Source organism: Pristiophorus japonicus, chromosome 7 (genome assembly GCF_044704955.1).
Source record: "Pristiophorus japonicus isolate sPriJap1 chromosome 7, sPriJap1.hap1, whole genome shotgun sequence".
Taxonomy (NCBI): Eukaryota; Metazoa; Chordata; class Chondrichthyes; family Pristiophoridae; genus Pristiophorus; species Pristiophorus japonicus.
This window is the reverse complement of record NC_091983.1, coordinates 50,294,829-50,312,782: the sequence shown is the minus strand read 5'-3', so window position 1 is coordinate 50,312,782 and position 17,954 is coordinate 50,294,829. Positions and strand designations below refer to the sequence as shown.

General features: G+C 44.4%; 1 protein-coding gene across 1 annotated transcript in view; it reads left to right on the top strand.

Moving 5' to 3' along the window:
• Positions 1 to 17,954, top strand: part of myt1lb (myelin transcription factor 1-like, b) — a 432,704-nt gene that overhangs the window by 395,887 nt on the left and 18,863 nt on the right. Inside the window, exon 19 of the mRNA XM_070884356.1 lies at positions 5,870 to 5,961. Coding sequence (XP_070740457.1) covers positions 5,870 to 5,961 — 92 coding nt within the window. The remainder of the gene's footprint in view (positions 1 to 5,869; positions 5,962 to 17,954) is intronic.

The following is a 17,954-nucleotide window of genomic DNA, read 5'->3' as shown; positions in this document are numbered from 1 at the left end:
TTATAGTATCTAATAGAGCCCATTCTTTCTCTAGTTATTTTCTTGCTCTTAATGTCTTTGGGTTTTCCCTGATTTTATTTGCCAGCATTCTTTCATGCTCTATCTTTGCTTTCCTGATATCTTTTTTAATTGCACCTCTGCACTTACACTTCTCTAGGGGTTCTGTACTGTTGTTTTCCCAGTATCTGTCATAAGCTTCCCTTTTTTTTTTCTTATTTTCTTTGAATGTTTTTCTTTACTAATTATAAAAATATTGGAGATGGGGAAAAAGACTGTTTGACTGGGCGAGGTGGTTGGAGACAGACGATCATGTGATAAAACTTCCAGGAATATGTACGACCAGAGTTGCCAATCCTAATTGTGACAGAATCCAGTGGAATTTCTCTCCCACTGTTCAGTGTTTTCCCTGCCAATTGCCATAAACAATTTGGCCGCACCAAGCACACTCAACTGCATTTGAACAATTTAGAATGTTTGACTTGACGAAAAAAAGATATTGTCATATACAATATTTTTTAGAATATTTATTATACCAGTGAATTGTACATGAGTCAATAACAAGTATAATCTTCAGGTGAAGCAGGGTTGGAGGGTGTGGTTTAGTTGGACTGAGGTGGAAAGCACTAATTCTGTTCCCATTTTAAACGTATACAGTATTTCCTTATTTTTAAATTTATTGTTTTTTTTAAGTTAAATGGCAAAACTGATTTTGGAAGGGACTGAAGTAGAATTGGTTGGAGCAGAGGAGATTCTGTACAGTACAGGCTGAGGAGCTGGGAGATGCAAAACTGGAGTGCTGAAACACCACCACTGGCAGGAGGATGTGACTCCAGTGTAACAAATTCATATAGGCAGTTTCTATTATAACTGAGTACATAGGAATCTATAACAGAAAAAGTTGACAACAGCAAGTAAGATTTTGTAGATAGGAATTCCCCATAGATGTATGATTTTTTAAAATATATTAGAGATAGATTGAGGTGGCATTTCAATACTATTTATTGTATTGAGATGTCCAACCCAGGAGAAACCTCTCACAGAATCGACATTCTCACACCATAAAAGTTGGTTAACTGTGCCACTGAAATTGGCCTCGAGGCGCCCCAGAATTCTAAGGACCCTGAATATAATTGGAAACATATCGTTCCTTATTTTGCTGGAGCAAGGCATCTCACAGTGCGCCCTGTTCATAAGAACATAAGAAATAGGAGCAGGAGTAGGTCACCTGGCTCCTCGAGCCTGTGCTGCCATTTAATAAGATCATGGCTGATCTGATCATGGACTCAGCTCCACTTCCCTGCCCACTCCCCATAACCCTTTTATTCCCTTATCACTCAAAAATCTGTCTATCTCTGCCTTAAATATATTCAATGACCCAGCCTCCACAGCTCTCTGGTGCAGAGAATTCCATAGAGTAACAACCCCCTGAGAGAAGAAATTCTTCCTCATCTCAGTTTTAAATGGGTGGCCCCTTATTCTGAGACTATGTCTCCTAGTTTTAGTTTCCCCTATGAGTGGAAATATCCTCTCTGCATCCACCTTGTCGAGCCCCCTCAATATCATATATGTTTCAATAAGATCACCTCTCATTCTTTTGAAATCCATTGTGTATGGGCCCAACCTACTTAACCTTTCTTCATAAGTCAACCCCCTTATCTCCGGAATCAACCTAGTGAACCTTCTCTGAACAGCCTCCAATGCAAGTATATCCTTCCTTAAATACAATGACCAAAACTCTATGCAGTACTCCAGGTGTGGCCTCACCAATACCCTGTACAGTTGTAGCAGGACTTCTCTGCTTTTATACTCTATCCCCCTTGCAATAAAGGCCAACATTCCATTTGCCTTCTTAATTACTTGCTGTACCTGCATACTAACTTTTTGTGTTTCATGCACAAGGACCCCTAGGTCCCTCTGAACTGCAGCACTTTGCAATTTTTCTCCATTTAAATTATAATTTGCATACCTACTTTTTCTGTCAAATTGGATAACCTCACATTTTCCCATATTAATGCCAAACTTTTGCCCACTCACTTAGCCTGGCTATATCCGTTTGCAGATTTTTTGTGTCCTCCTCACAATTTGTTTTCCCACCCATCTTTGTATCATCAGCAAACTTGGTTGCATTACATTCGGTCCCTTCATCCAAGTCATTAATATAAATTGTAAATAGTTGAGGGCCCAGCACCGATCGTTCCTTAGACTTGTTCTACATCCTTCAGTTTTGTTGCCCACAAAGTTGCTGGAAGTGCGAGCTGATAATGGTGCAGTGAGGGCAGCGGGGTAACTGGGACCTTGTCAACAACGGGACAAACAATGCATCTCCTCAACCAATGAGATTTAAGGATTGAGAAATAAACAGTGAAAGGACTGAGAAGGAGGGTAAATTAGAGTGGGTGAATTCAATGTCAAATCAGGCACAGAAAGAGAAATAAATAATGGGAAAGACAGATTGAATTAAGGGAAAGGAAAAGTAAGAACAAAAATCAATATTTTAAAATTTGACATTTTAAAAATCTCCAACAACAATTCGCTACCTCGAGGAATTAAACATCACAGTTTCAGTTGTTCACTCTCTGGGCAAACCTGACAGTATCTCTTTCTCGCCACAAGTTGCTGGATGATTAATGGACGCGCTTATTTGTACTGCAAAAATGGCCAACAGGCTCCACCCCTTATTTCTGATTGGTCCCCTTGGAGGATAAGCCACATCCTGAAGTTTCATAGGAATGTGTCACTGGATCCGCCCATCCCAAGGTCTCACTGACTTTGCAAATTGTAACTCGATCCACTTTGCCTTCCTGAAGCGACAGAGGACAGAGCTCCCCAGAATACAGCAAGGGCCAGTCAAAGTCCCGTACCCCAGTCCAAGTGCATCCCTCCCCCAGCCGAAGTGTCTTATCCCACCCAGTCCAAGTGCATGCCTCCCGCAGCCAAATGCCTTACACCAGTCCAAGTGCATATCTCCCCCAACCAAAGTCCTGTTCCCGAGTCCAAATGTATGCCTCCCCCAGCCTGAGTGCCTTACCCCGCTCCATGCATGCCTCCCCCAACCCAAGTGCCTTACCCAAGCGCAAGTGCATCCTCCCCCCGCCCCCACCCCCCCCCACAAATATGGGGCACTGTGTGCGGATTCTTAACAGGTTTATTTGGTATGAAGTGAATAGTGACAGTGTTGTGACTTCTGGATATCCAGTTGGAAGAACGTAATCTGTCTTTCCTGAGTTCCCTCTCTCCCCTCCAATCTACCACCCCCCCACCCCCACCCCCATGTCTCTCTCTCACCACACCCCCCCCCCAGCCTCTCTCTCTCTCTCTCTCTCTTCCCACCTAGCCTCTCTCTTTCCCCCAGACTCTCACGCTACCCACCCCCCCTTCCCGCTCCTCCCCAGCCTCTCTCTCTTTCTCTCTCTACTTCCACCAGCCTCTCTCTCTCTTCCCCCCCCCCGCCCCCAGCCTCTCTCACTCTCCCCCCAGCCTCTCTCACGCTTCCCTCCCAGCCTCTCTCACACTCCCCTCCAGCCTCTCTCACTCTCCCCCAGCCTCTCTCACTCTCCCCCACAGCCTCTCTCACTCTTCCCCTCCAGCCGCTCTCACTCTTCCCCTCCAGCCTCTCTCACTCTTCCCCTCCAGCCTCTCTCACTCTTCCCCTCCAGCCTCTCTCACTCTTCCCCTCCAGCCTCTCTCACTCTCCCCTCCAGCCTATCTCACTCTCCCCCGCAGCCTCTCTCACTCTCCCGCCCAGCCTCTCTCACTCTCCCCCCAGCCTCTCTCACTCTCCGCCCCCCCCCCACCCCAGGCTCTCTCACCCTTCCCCCCGAGCCTCTCTCACTCTCCCCCCCCAGCCTCTCTCACTCTCCCCCCCAGCCTCTCTCAATCTCCCCCCCAGCCTCTCTCACTCTCCCTCAGCCTCTCTCACTCCCCCTCTCCAGCCTCTCTCACTCCCCCTCTCCAGCCTCTCTCACTCCCCCCCAGCCTCTCTCACTCTCCCCCAGTCTCTCTCACTCCACCTCTCCAGCCTCTCTTACTCCCCCTCTCCAGCCTCTCTCACTCCCCCCCCCCCGCCTCTCTCGCTCTCCCCCAGCCTCTCTCACTCTCCCCCCCAGCCTCTCTCACTCTCCCCCCCCAGCCTCTCTCACTCTCCCCCCACCAGCCTCTCTCACTCTCCCCCCCAGCCTCTCTCACTCTCCCCCCCAGCCTCTCTCACTCTCCCCCCCAGCCTCTCTCACTCTCCTCCTCCCAGCCTCTCTCACTCTCCTCCCAGCCTTTCTCACTCCCCCTCTCCAGCCTCTCTTACTCCCCCTCTCCAGCCTCTCTCACTCCCCCCCGCCTCTCTCGCTCTCCCCCAGCCTCTCTCACTCCACCTCTCCAGCCTTACTCCCCCTCTCCAGCCTCTCTCACTCCCCCCCGCCTCTCTCGCTCTCCCCCAGCCTCTCTCACTCCCCACCCCCAGCCTCTCTTGCTCTCCCCCAGCCTCTCTCACTCCCCCTCTCCAGCCTCTCTCACTCCCCCTCTCCAGCCTCTCTCACTCCCCCCCAGCCTCTCTCACTCCCCACCCCCAGCCTCTCTCTCACTCCCCCCGCCTCTCTCACTCCCTCTCTCACTCCCCCCCCCAAACTCTCTCACTCGCGGCCCCCACGGCCCTCCGACTCCCCCCCTCCCCCCTGCCACTGCCACCACTCAGGGCTCGCAGCTCAACGGGAGGCCCGGTCAGCCGGAGAAGCTAACTCATGAAGGAGCAGCAGCCCACCACTATCGGCCCACTCCCGTCGCCATTGGGCGCAGGCTAGCAGGGGGAGGGGGCCGGGGGGGAGGAGAGAGTGAGAGCCTCAGGTCCTGCCTCTGGCACCATGTAGATGGAATGATTCGGCAGGGAGGGGTGGGCGGAGCTTGACAGGAGGCGAGGCTTGTCGCCTGTTGGTCAAAAAAGTGCAGTACGGGCGGGGGGGCTGGACAGACGCCTGCCTGTCAAAAAAAGTGCAGCACAAATAGTTAGTCCTGTGATTTATGCACTAATCACTCATGGGCCGTTATGTTTTCAGCAAATTCTGGACAAATCTGCAGGAGTATTTATGTAACATGTGCTTTGAGTAATTTGGAAGTATTATTTTGAATGGGGTATTTCAGTATGTTTAGGGATGTGACAATGTAGCTTTAGTATTGGTAAGATAATCATTAGCCATAATGATAACCATAAACCATTTGCTAACCTGAAGAGTTTCTGCTTGTGCCAGTTGTACATCAGGCCATTTGTCTTGATGTGTTTTGGAAACAGCATTCAAATAAGTAAATAAGTCTATGTACAAGTTAGGACAACCTCCAGAATGTACGATAGGACAACCTCCAGAATGTACGTTGTTCAAATCTGAATCTGGATGATGATGGGATTAAAAAGTGCCGAGTTCTATGAAAAGTAAAATTGTCATTATTTCTACCAATGTACAACATCTCTCAAATATTAATATGACTGAAGTTTTAAAAGACAGAATAACCTTTTAAAACTAATTGTACTATGTTATATATATCAAATCAGTTAGTAAATCGTTTTCACCTTTTGGAACTCCAGTCCTATCAATATCTCATCAGCATAAAACAAAAATAATTAATGGTAATTTCAGATTTTAGAAGAAAAAGATTCCCATTCATATGTCAATCTGTCATAATTATTCTGTATACAGTTATCAAAACAAATAATTTCCTAATGTACCTTTGATAAAATGTATATATAAGTGATTTGATAAATCATGAATTTCCCAACTTAATTAGTAGATGTAGAATGAAAATAATCACATCAGTAAGTGTTCCAGTCCCATTGTTATAATTTTGTTAATTTAATTTGTTTCGCTTTCCTGCATTTCCATGGACCCAGCCTGTCAGGATGTCCGAGAGCTACTTCTGCAATGAAGAAAGCAAGGTTATCGGGAGAGGAAATGTTGACGATAAAGCAACGAGCCAGTAATGGTAAACAGACTTCACTTAGCTTGCATGATATAAAGCAGATTTTCTTAAGTGAAATTGCCACATATAGGTAAAGATTTGTCCAATAAAGCTCATACAACCTGTAGGGACACTAAAGCTAGGTTTGTGCTCCCTTGGTAGCTGGCCACATAATATATATTGGAATTAAAGGTTTCTCCTTCAAAATAACTCAATTCATCAATAGCATTTGTGATTCATGACCTTTTTTAAAAAATGGAAGAAAAAAACAGACATAAAATATGTGTTAATTTTATAGAATTCGTCACAAGCTCAAAAGTTCAATCAAAATAACAATTGGAAAAATTACTTTATGCTACATAAAAGTGAAGATATAATGTACTTCGACTATCCTTTATAGATGCAGCGGTCCTGTAAAGGAAAGTAGAATAAATTAAATCTTCTGATCAGTTGGACAATGTCACAGAAAATATTTGTGTGAGAAGTTTTAAACCACTATTGGGTCATGGGAAGGTGATACAATAGATATTGTAAAAAGGGAAAGCATGGGATTCAGAGTTAGTGAAAACATAACTGCTTACAAAAATCTTTTGTTGAAATGCTTCCAATATTATGTTCTATGACATAAGCTACGAGGATTTATTGTGTGCCTTGTATGTTCCCACAGATTTTATGAAAAAATAGATTGTAGGAGGATCTTATAGGTTTTTTGAACATATGTAGCATATTTGGTAAATGCATGGGATGATTGTGTATAAGATCAGTAAAGTAGTAACAGTAGTTGGGTACAATAGATTAAGCAGTACTCTGAAGCTATCCATTGAAAGGTTATTGTGCTGGGTCAAATGTGAATGGAATGGTAAAATTGAAAATAAAATGGTAACAAAATAAGTAAATAAACCAATAAAATATTGCAGGGTATAAAAAGACGAACTACATATTGGCTGAAAAGGGTTAAAACAGACTCATGTATCTCAAGAATGACCCATGTATTTTTGAAGACTGAAAGATCTGCATAATGAATATTCAATACTTAAATAACAACAAGGGTACAACTGTTGGCATAGCAGTCAACCGTGGTTTATTGGTAAGGTATAGATTTTCACTTGTTTCCCCCACTATGCCAAGTTTAGAGCTTGACTTGAACAGCCGGAGGGGATGACGAGCAGAGTTTTATTTTTCTCCACAAGTGCTGGTGGGGGAGGGGAATCAGAGACCCAAGTCACTTGCTGCAGGCTACTCTCACACAAGTCTGAATGGTTCGTCGCAGGCCTGCCTGCCTGCTTCGATAATTGTGCTTAGGGCATCTAAAAGAAAGGAGGGTATAACTGAGCAGTAAAATAAAAACATAGCACTAAATGATATTTATGCAAGATATTAGTACTTGTGTAGTGTGGTAAGCTAGTAATAATGGTAATAAGATAACAAAAATATGTGCTGTTGCGGCAGCCAATCCTCTTACATTATGGTGGAATGGTCATGGCTACTATTACTTTCTCGTAATCATCTTAACAATCAGTTTCCCCATGTAATGTAATCCTTTGCAATCGATGCACCACAATTATTAATCCGACAGTCCCATTATGTATCAATGATGTGGAGCACAGCGTTAATGTGCCAGTGGAAAATGATCCCAGTTCTGAACAAAATCACCCTATGAACATCACAATACAGGTTGAACCTCCCTTACCCGGTTCTCCCATATCCGGCACCACACCTCGTCCGGCACCATTCCCGGTAGCTCCGACATGAACAAATTGAAGTCCTTCTCCGCTTGCAACTCCTGCGATCGCTGGCCTGACCCCGCAATCCACCCCCCACTACACCCACAATCTCTCTACTGCACTCCAAGCCCCAAGCCAGCCAGCCCTGACATTCCCTTGCTCATCGAATTTAATGTGACCTCCCCTCGTCCGGCAAAATCCCTTATCCGGCACAGGCCATGTCCCGAGGATGCCGGATAAGAGAGGTTCAACCTATATATAATTAAAAAAAAGAAATAGATATAACTATTGGTTTTAAGACTATAATCTCACCTCAGATCAGATTGCAGTTGTGAACAGCTCAAGTTTTGCTCTTATGGGTATGAGATCAACCCATAACTTATTACTGTCTTGAATCTCATTGCTAACCATCTATTAATATCAACTAAACAAACAAATATATAGGGAGGTAAATTTCAACCCCAAAAAACGGATGGGTTGGGGCTAGGTGGGAGGTTAAAGTATTAAAAAACTGAATCCCAACCCCAAATTGCCCACTTCTGGTTTTAACGGAGGCGGACAGAGGGGGTGTGGGGTGGGGGTGTGGTTCGGGAGCGGGGGTGAGGTGTGCGGGTGGACAGCCAATCGCTCCCAGGAGGCAGGTCACCTATTTAAATATTATAATGAGGTTGACGTGCCTCAGATTTAACCACCAATACAAATTTAACTATGGCTGGTTGGGTTTCGCAGGCCTTGGAGAACCGACTAGCTAAAGTAAGGCGAGGATTGCTGGATCCAGGAGGTAAGTGTAAAGGCACTTACCTCCTGGATCCAGTGTTCCGGCTTCACCTAACCCCCCCGGGGTCAGAGACCCACCCCCGAGGCCTCCAATCCCCCAGCAACTCTCCCCACCAGCCTGAGGCCTTTGATCACCCTCCCCAAAGTCTCAGATTCCCTCACAAGGCCTCCACTATTGCTCCCACCCACTCCCGAAGCATCCAATCCATCCACAATGTCACCTGGCCCCTGATCGCCTTCCCAGACACCCTCCTACAGCTCCAATGCTCTTCCAGTCCCGATCCTAGCCCAAATCCTCCGAATCTCCTCCAGCCCCAATCCTCTTTGTTGCCCCCCGGTGCTCCTCTTGTCGGCCCCGATTCTCTCTTCCCCCCCCCCCTCCCAATGCTTCACCAGCCGAACCCGATCCTCTCTCTCCCCCTGCCCCACCCCCCCTTCCCATGCTACTCCATCCGACCCAGATCCTCTGCCTTCCCCTCCTCTCCCCCCTGATGCTGCTCCGCCAGCCCAGATTCTCTCTCCCTCCCCAATGCTCCTCCGGCCCCAACCACAACCCCCCCACCCATTCTCTCCCTCCTCTCTGCGGCCTAGTGCCACAGGCCTACCCACCTGCAGCCAGCCAGTTTCTCCATCTGACTGGCTGCTAGTGGAAAACAAAGCTTGGAAATGCTAATCAAGGCCCGCAGCAAATCTGTTTTCTCCCGGGTTTCCAGACCGCTTTCTATCTCCCACACCCCTCCCCTGCTTTCCCAACCCCCTGCAGATTAAAATTCCGGCCATATTCCCTGATCACATTGAAATATCTCAAAGTACTTCACACTATTAATTATTTTTGAAGTGCAATGACTGTTATGTAGGCCATGGAAAAGGCAACCGGATGCGGTGTAAAAGGGACCGTCCTTTCGCTGTGTGCCCGTTTTGCACCACTGGCAGTTTCGTCCCGCTGTGTTTTATTTATTTTAACAGCAACAAATAGAAATGCTAATCACTTTGATTTTTTACTGGGTGAGTTTGTTCTGCAGGATTTGGTTAGCCTTAATGGCAGAAGCATAGCCAACCAAGGCTTATCTGTAATCATTTATTTCCTGACTCTCACATGACTTTACAGGCATTAACTAGCCAAGTAATGGCCAAGGATGTTACGGAGCTATGGAGAGTGGGAAACTGCACTAAATTAAACAGAGCAGAAAATCCGGATAGCCTGTTTCATTGATTCATAGACTCTCGGCACTAGAGCTGCAGTTGTTGGTCTTAATGTGTGTGGCCAAATTCTGAGTTTAAAATTGTCAGCTTGTGTAGTTTGTATTGAAAATTAATTTGTTGATTAGTTCTGGCTTTCTTTGAACCTGTAATGATTTGATTAAGCATCTAAACCTTGAAATTTAAAGCATATGTAAGTTTTTCAATAGTGTACCGCTCATCTGCATAAAGTGCCCCTGAGCCAAGCGCTGCTCGAACTGTATTCGAGTCAAGGACTTCAAGCGAGGACGAGAGAGATAATTGGTGGAAAACACAGGGGAGAAAAAGAAAGATAATGCAGGGATTTTATCAGTTTCAATACGGCTCAGATTCAGCTGACTTCTGTTGGTTCAGATGAAACAAAACCGAATGTATAAACCAATGGTACTCATATTTCTGCCAGTAGGCTACTTGCGGTCTATCTCCCCCTCATCTGTGGTCCTCAGGAGGCCAGCTGCTCTGTGTAGGCTTCCAATTACTGCTCAGCAGTACAGCGAGGGTGAGGTGTCGGCTCTGGCAAAATGTTAGTGAGTAATCCTGATGGAAACAAAAGCCGTTTCAGTCATCTGTAGCTCCGCATGCATGGTCCATTGGTCTCACTGAACTTTGACAATGTTAGCAACCAAGGAAGATTGCAGTACAGTTTAGCCCATATTTAAATACACAAATCTTGTTATTTAATTATATCATTATATTATGTTTAAATACCTGAACCATGTATTCCATTGTTGTCAGCGAAGACATTTTTATCATCTCCTATAATGTCAAAATCTTGTACTTGAACATGGCTTTGTGAAGTTGTGATTTACAACAAACCACAATGCTGCACAGCTCCACTTTTAAACTGAGCTTCAGCAAATTATTTCTTTATGACATCAAAGTTACAGGAGTGCAGCAACTATGTAGTGGCTTTTATCACTTGTTAGGAGTTTAAATCATATTTTGCTATTTTATAAAAATCATCTCTGCATGTGCGTAAAGTGGAAATTTTGCAGCGCAAACCAACTGTGTGGACAATGTCAATTATTTTTAAAGCTTTTCGCAATTTTTGTTGTGGGTAAAATGTGCATTTTAAATGTTTTGCTGCATTTAATATATTTTTTCTGTCTTTTTTCCATAATTTTCCTGCACGTTTTTCCTGGCAGTGAAGATGTGCTTGAAACCCGCTCCCACACCTCTGTTAGGGCTATCCAATAGCAGCCACCGGGAAGTGCACAAGAGAATTTGGGTGACTGTTCTGATTTCCCCTCCCTCTCTGTGTGGAAGTACCTGAACGAGTGCTTTATAAGAAAAAGATCCTTTAGCTATTCATGTCACAGAATTTTGAAAAGCCTTCTGAACTGTTTGAACCTCCTCCTCGTGCTTTTGAAGGAGAGAATTTATCCTGTAGCTTTAGATCAGGAACTCACTGTGTGGAGAAACTGTGAGCAAGAACCTGCATCTTATCACTTGGTTAGGTCTCAATGTGCTAAATAATATTCAGTATTAAATACATTTTACACCCACCACCTACCCCTCTTTATCATGGACCAAAAATCAAATTAGTCCCATGTGTAGATTTATTTTACAAAGGCCTAGGGAAGCTATGAACATGTTCAAACCTACTATTTTATGGTACGTCATAACCCAAATGATTTACTGCACATCACTATGAGGTTGATTTTCACCACCCCCACTGAATGGGAATGGGCGGTTGTGCTATGAAAATCACAGCCCTGAATTATCGCCCTGTTCCTGCTCCCGATCCACCTGCCGCCATTTTGTCGGGTGCCTTGTGAAAGGTGGCGAGAGTGCCCACCTGTTTTTGGTGGGAACTGACTTGTAATATGTATGTCGGGGTCCTGTGATGTAAAAGGAGCCCAATTTAAATATGAGATACCAATGGAAAGAGCATGCGCTGTAGCTCAGCATGGATGACCTAACCAGCAGTGCTTAAAGGAACCTCTGCCAGTTGCTCATAAAAACAGTAACAGTAAGTTTTAAAAAGATGTTTGTGGGACGAGGAAGAGAATGAGTGTTGCTCCTGGACCCACAAAAATCTTTCCACCCAGCGCCTGCCCCTCCATATCATTCCTGTGATTGCAGACCCCCGCGGCCCCACCAAACCGTTAGCTCTGCCTTGTCTCCATGTATGAGCCACCAGATTTCCTTCTGTTCCCACTCAAAATGTCAATCGCCTATGAAGCTCACATGCTTATGGTTCGAGCCATTCGCCCCTATATTTCCCTAATTGTACAATTTCCCATCTGATTAAAGTCTTAATCCCGAGTAGGAGGTTTGTCTTCTTATTACTATTTTGATATCATAACATAGTCTAATGTAATGTCTCAAGTAGGATAAGAAAAAGATCCTTTAGCTATTCATGTAACAGAATTTTGAAAAACCTTCTGAAATGTTCGAACCTCCAGCTTTAACCTCCTCATTCTTTTAAAGGAGAGAATTTATAGGAGGAAATTTAATGGTGTTACATTTAAATATGCAGTTGTCCAAACATGTATTTAGTACATTATGCAGCTGAGCTAGACAGGATTTACATTATAGACAGAAGTAAACATTCTGGCTATAAGAAGTAAACATATTTAACAAGTCCCTATTACTCAATGAAATAAATCACTTTTGCTCTTTAATTACGACAGCTATATGAAAAGCCACACATTTGCACTCGTATCATCAGATTGCTACAGACAATGGGTTAAGTAATCCAGATCAAACACAATTTTGTTTTTTAAACTTCATTTTCATTTGGTCTTCTCAGAATTCTACTAGTCACCATGTGTTAAGTGTGAGGTAACTTTTTCCAGGCTTCTGGAAAAAGTTACCCACATTACAACAGTGACTACACCCCAAAAGTACTTCATTGGCTGTAAAGCGTTTTGAGACGTCTGGTGGACGTGAAAGGCGTTATATAAATGCAAGACTTTCTTCTGACAGTGTCATTATCAATTTGGCCTCTAAGAGATGCATGAGCGTTTCACAGGACAGCTCCCTCCGGCTTTGCCTTTCTCCCTGTGGAGAAGCGATTGGGCCTTACCTCAAACATCCCCATGAAAGCCTGGCCATGATTGAGAAATCACTATTTGGGGAATCTTAGAAGCAAAACAACCGTCTCGCCCTCACACTTTGCCATTGATCACCTAAAACGTATATCCTCGCAGTTTACTGCTTTCCCCCACCAACTGGAAGGCAAACAGTCTCTTTATTACCCGATTGGAGGATTCTTGACTGTGTCAAACTGCCTTCATACCAATCTCCAATCTTTTTATGACTAATAAATAAAAGTGTGCCAAGAAAATGTTTTTAAAACACTTTTTTTTGAAAAGCCGCTATGATTTTTCCCTTGGGCTGCCAACGGGCAGTGTCCTGGAGATTAATCTTTCATTCCTGGAGATTCCGCGACAATCCTGGAGGGTTGGCAACCCAAGTGTGGAAGGAAACAACTGGATATGTGCTACACTTGCTGTGGTTATAGGGAAACATGTCTGGGGAAGAGTAGCCAGTCGTGGGGGCGATGGAAGAGTAAATAAGAATGTCATTCAGTGACAGGAAATTAGGCTGAGGGAAAAGAAAAATGAAGTTATGAGAGGCAGTTTATCCTGGGTGTATCTTGCATGATGCACCTACAAAACAGGTGCTATGTGCAGAAAAATTAAGACTAATCATTTGCCCCCGTTCTGTGCCTGAATAGCACTGCAGTAACATTTTCTGCGTGGCTTTTCAGGAGGTTGAACCCACTTGTGGCTGAAGAGGATGAGGCAATGTAAATTGCCTGCAAATGAATGCCAGAGACCTTTGCACTCAGATTACCTGCTCGACTGCCAAGTACAGTTCGGGCCATACTGCTCCCAGAGATAGCTGGCATAATAGCTTCTAGAGCTGCTGCTTTGGAGCTATCTGTCTCGATAGACAGGCTGGTATTAGCAAGAATGTTCTTTATTTTTGGCTTTTAGAGCAGATGCTCTCTGCCCCTGACCATACATCTGCTCTATGCCAACTGGAATATAAAGAGAAGCCTCACAGTCAAGCCATCTCCTGCTTCCTGTTCCTGCACAAGCATTCTTTATGTCCATACTTGAACTTACCTGCTGCTGCTCCCGAACCTACGGCTTAGCACAACAGTACCACCAGTTCTTTCCAAGGAAGACTGCAGAGGAGCCCAAATGCTGCTTGGGGTGTTGCTAACGCCACAGCCCACAGTAGCATGAACTCATTTGTGGCCGATGGAACCTTTAAATTAAAATGAAGGCCACTGGCATGCAAACCTGCTGCACATTACTAAAAAAATTACCACAAGTCATTTCAAGCTGGCACTATAAAAATCTTGTCCTATTACTTTTCTTTTAAATTGGGTCTCTCCTGGGGCCTCGTGTACTTGCCCTTTAAATGTCTTTGCTGCCTGTAAGTTCCAAACTCTTCCCAATCTTACTGTCTTCACTGGTCTGTGCCCAATAAGAGTGCCTCCAGCAGCACCAGATGTCTGCCCTCTCCATTATAATGAGGGCCAGCAGGAAATCCCAGAGCCCCATTATTTCCCCGGGTGCAGCACATACATTGCCCCTGAACAGCGCCCACCAGGAAATTCAGCCATACGAGAGCGGATACACTGGACGTGGGAATTAAATTAAAGGGATTGAGATGATTGGAAAGGTGGAAAGAAACGACAAACGTATTGTATTCTCACAGTGCCTTTGGTATTGAAATTCTTCCCACTGTCAATGGGAAGAACGCTGTCCATAACATTCTGAGAAAGTGCAATACAAATTAAAAATGTATTGTGAAATTTCCCTATTTTAAATTTCTATGCCACTTCTCACAATATGTCAGCACATATAAAGTGATACAAAATTTGAATGTTTATCGAAAGAAACTTTAATAAAAGGAACAAAATGGATAAAATGTTTGTCAAAATTTGGCAAGACATCATAAGCAGCAGCAACCAAAACTTACGAATCTGTGAACAGTACTAAATATTGCCTCTATGTTGGTCTCCCTCATGGCTCAGTTGATAATATCTCTGGTATGGACCAAAACCATAAAAAAATACCCAAACAGTGATAACTTAGCTGATCTCAGGGGGCCCAGAAGGGCCATGGGGCAGGACGGGCCAGCCCGCATTGCGATATGTGTGCGTACTAGGTCCGTGCAGCAGAGCAGGTCTCCAGTCATCCTGGTTAACCCTTGTCACTGGATAAAGGCCTAGCTCTGTCAAGCCTGTGTGGTGGCTGATGTGCAACGGTCACCACACGTTAAAAAAATTCACGCACAGGCATCTTCCACCCCTTCAATTGGAGTTCAGGACTGCAATATCTGGTCCTTCATTGAAACATCTGTGAAATCGTCCCTTTTGGTGTGGAAGCAAGTCATCCTCATTCGAGGGACCGCCTATGATGATGATGATGAAAAGAATGCTGTTCTTATGTTACATTCCTGTTTGGGTTCCTAATTATCTGACACTGAATGATGATGGAAAAACAATTTGATTTATAATGGTTTTAAAGAACTTCACATTCAGCAGTTCGCTGTTAGCTTCTAAGACCGTCCTAAGTGGAGGAAGAGCATCCGGGAGGGCGCTGAGCAGCTCGAGTCTCAACGCCGAGAGCATGCAGAAATCAAGCGCAGGCAGCAGAAAGAGCCTGCGGCAAACCAGTCCCACCCACCCCTTCCCTCAACGACTATCTGTCCCACCTGTGACAGAGTCTATGGCTCTCATATTGGATTGCTCAGCCACCAAAGAACTCACTTCAGGAGTGGAAGCAAGTCTTCCTCGATTCCAAGGGACTGCTGATGATGGTTAACTTACAAACTCTATTTGTCAGGTTTTGATCTACCAGGTTGCTTAGTTGCAACATCAATACAGCACTTACTGCTGTTAAGTGAACATCTTTACATTATCATACTCAAACTGATATTTCAGTACAGTAGGGGCACTACAGTTGGACTCAACACCCTTGGCTAGGGAATGGTGAAAACAGCCACGGTTTCTGCTTCTGATCATTATCCAATGAATCGAGTGAGGACAATAATAATAACTTGTATTTATATAGCACCTTTAACATAGTGAAATATCCCAAGGTGCTTCACAGCAGTGTTACAAGACAAAACAAATAAATTTGACACTGAGCCACAAAAGAAGAAATTAAGGCAGATGACCAAAAGCTGGGTAAAGAGGTAGGTTTTAAGGAGCGTCTTAAAGGAGGAAGGAGTGATAGAGAGGCGGAGAGGTTTAGGGAGGGAGTTCCAGACCTTGGGGTCCAGGCAGCTGAGGGCACGGCCACCGATGGTTGAGCAGTTATAATGAGGGATGTTCAAGAGGGCAGAATTTGAGGAGCGCAGACAGCTTGTGGGGTTGTAAGGCTGAAAAAGATACAGAGATAGGGAGGGGCAAGGCCATGGAGTGATTTGTAAACAAGGATGAGAATTTTGATATCGAGGCATTGGTTAACAAGCTCAGGCCCAGCTTTGATGCCCCAGACAGTAAATTCCCCACCATCAATTCATAGGGCCGATACTTTGAATGGATTTTCTCCCCTGGGAGCGCATAGCAGGAATGTACTCATAGTAATACATAGTATATAAGCACAGAAACAGGCCATTCAGCTCAACAAGTCTATCCCGGTGTGTATGCTCCACATGAGCCTCCTCCCACCTTACTTTATGTCACCTTGTCAACATATCTTTCTATTTCTTTCTCCATCATGTGTTTATCTAGCTTTCCCTTAAATACATCCATGCAATTTGTATTAATCACTCCATGTGATAGTGAGTTCCACATTCCTACCACTTTCTAAGTAAAGATGGTTCCAGTGAATTCCTTTTTAGCTTTATTAGTGATGATCTTATATCTATGGCCCCTAGTTTTGGACTCTCCAAAAAATGGAAACATCTTCTCTACGTTGATCCTATCGTACCTCTTCATAATTTTAAGGACCTCTATCAGGTTGCCTCTCAGTCTTCTCTTTTCCAATAAAATGACCCCTAGCCTATTCAGTCTTTCCTGAGAGTTCTAACCTCTCAGATCTGGCATTAGCCTTGTACATTATTTTTGCGTGTGCTTCAGTGCTTCTGTATCCTTTTCGTAATATAAAGACCAGAACTGTACAGATTGGGCTGTAACAGTATATGATTGTTAGGCTAGTAGTACGTCGCTGACCACATTGGTAAAGGCTCATGTATAGGCGAACAGGCATTAGGCCCTTTACATGTGCAACTGGGGATCTGTCATCTATTTGATGCCCCCTTTTCCAAAATTCATTAGCGACTGACCACAACATGCGCTGTGCATGATGCGATCAGTGTTCTCAGGCACTTGGCGGCCAAACCAGCAGTCCAAGCCAGCTGCCTCCCCAATGATAAGTTTTTATTTTTTCACTCACCATATTGTGGAGACGGGAGGAGCAAGATCACTTACCCTCCTTCCAATTTCCTCCATCAACTTTGCTTTTCCGCCTTAGCCAGCATCTAATCCGGCTGATCTTCATTCTTGCAGCATGCTGCCTATGGGAAGGCGAATTGCAGCCACAGCTTGCCAGTAGTAAACAAATTAGGCAGCGGACCAATTTTGCATGTTCCTGCCACTGGCCTCATTTGGCGTGTGTAACATGGGCTGCACTGAGATTGCACCCCAATTCAGGCCTTACCCAGTTTCTAGGCTAATGTTACTAATGTTACAGTAGCATATATGAGTAAGTTGATTTCCTGAGGTGAGTTATCCTGGTGAATCACCATTCTTTATCATATTTATACTACACTTACAATTTTGAAAATTGCCAAGTATAGTAAACGATTCTAATATTTTTTTAGAAAGTAAAAATCCCATGGGATCCAGGGCAAAGTGGCAAGTTGAATCCAAAATTGACTCAGAGGCAGGAAGCAAAGGTTAATGGTTGATGGGAGCTTTTGTGACGGAAGACTGTTTCCAGTGGGGTTCCGCAGGACTCAGTACTAGATCGCTTTCTTTTTGTGGTATACATCAATGATCAGATTTGAATGTTGGGGGTATGTTTATGAAGTTTGCAGATGATAATAAAATTGGCTGTGTGGTTGATAATGAAGAAGAATGCTGTAGACTGCAGGAAGATCTCAATGAACTGGTCAGGTGGGCAGAACAGTGGCATATGGAATTCAATCCGGAGAAGTGTGAGATAATGCATTTGGGGAGTGCTAACAAGGTGAGGGATTACTGGTAGGATACTGAGAAGTGTAGAGGAACAAAGGGAAAATTGGAGTGCAGGTCCACAGATCCCTGAAGATAGCAGGCCAGGTGGATAAGATAGTTAAGAA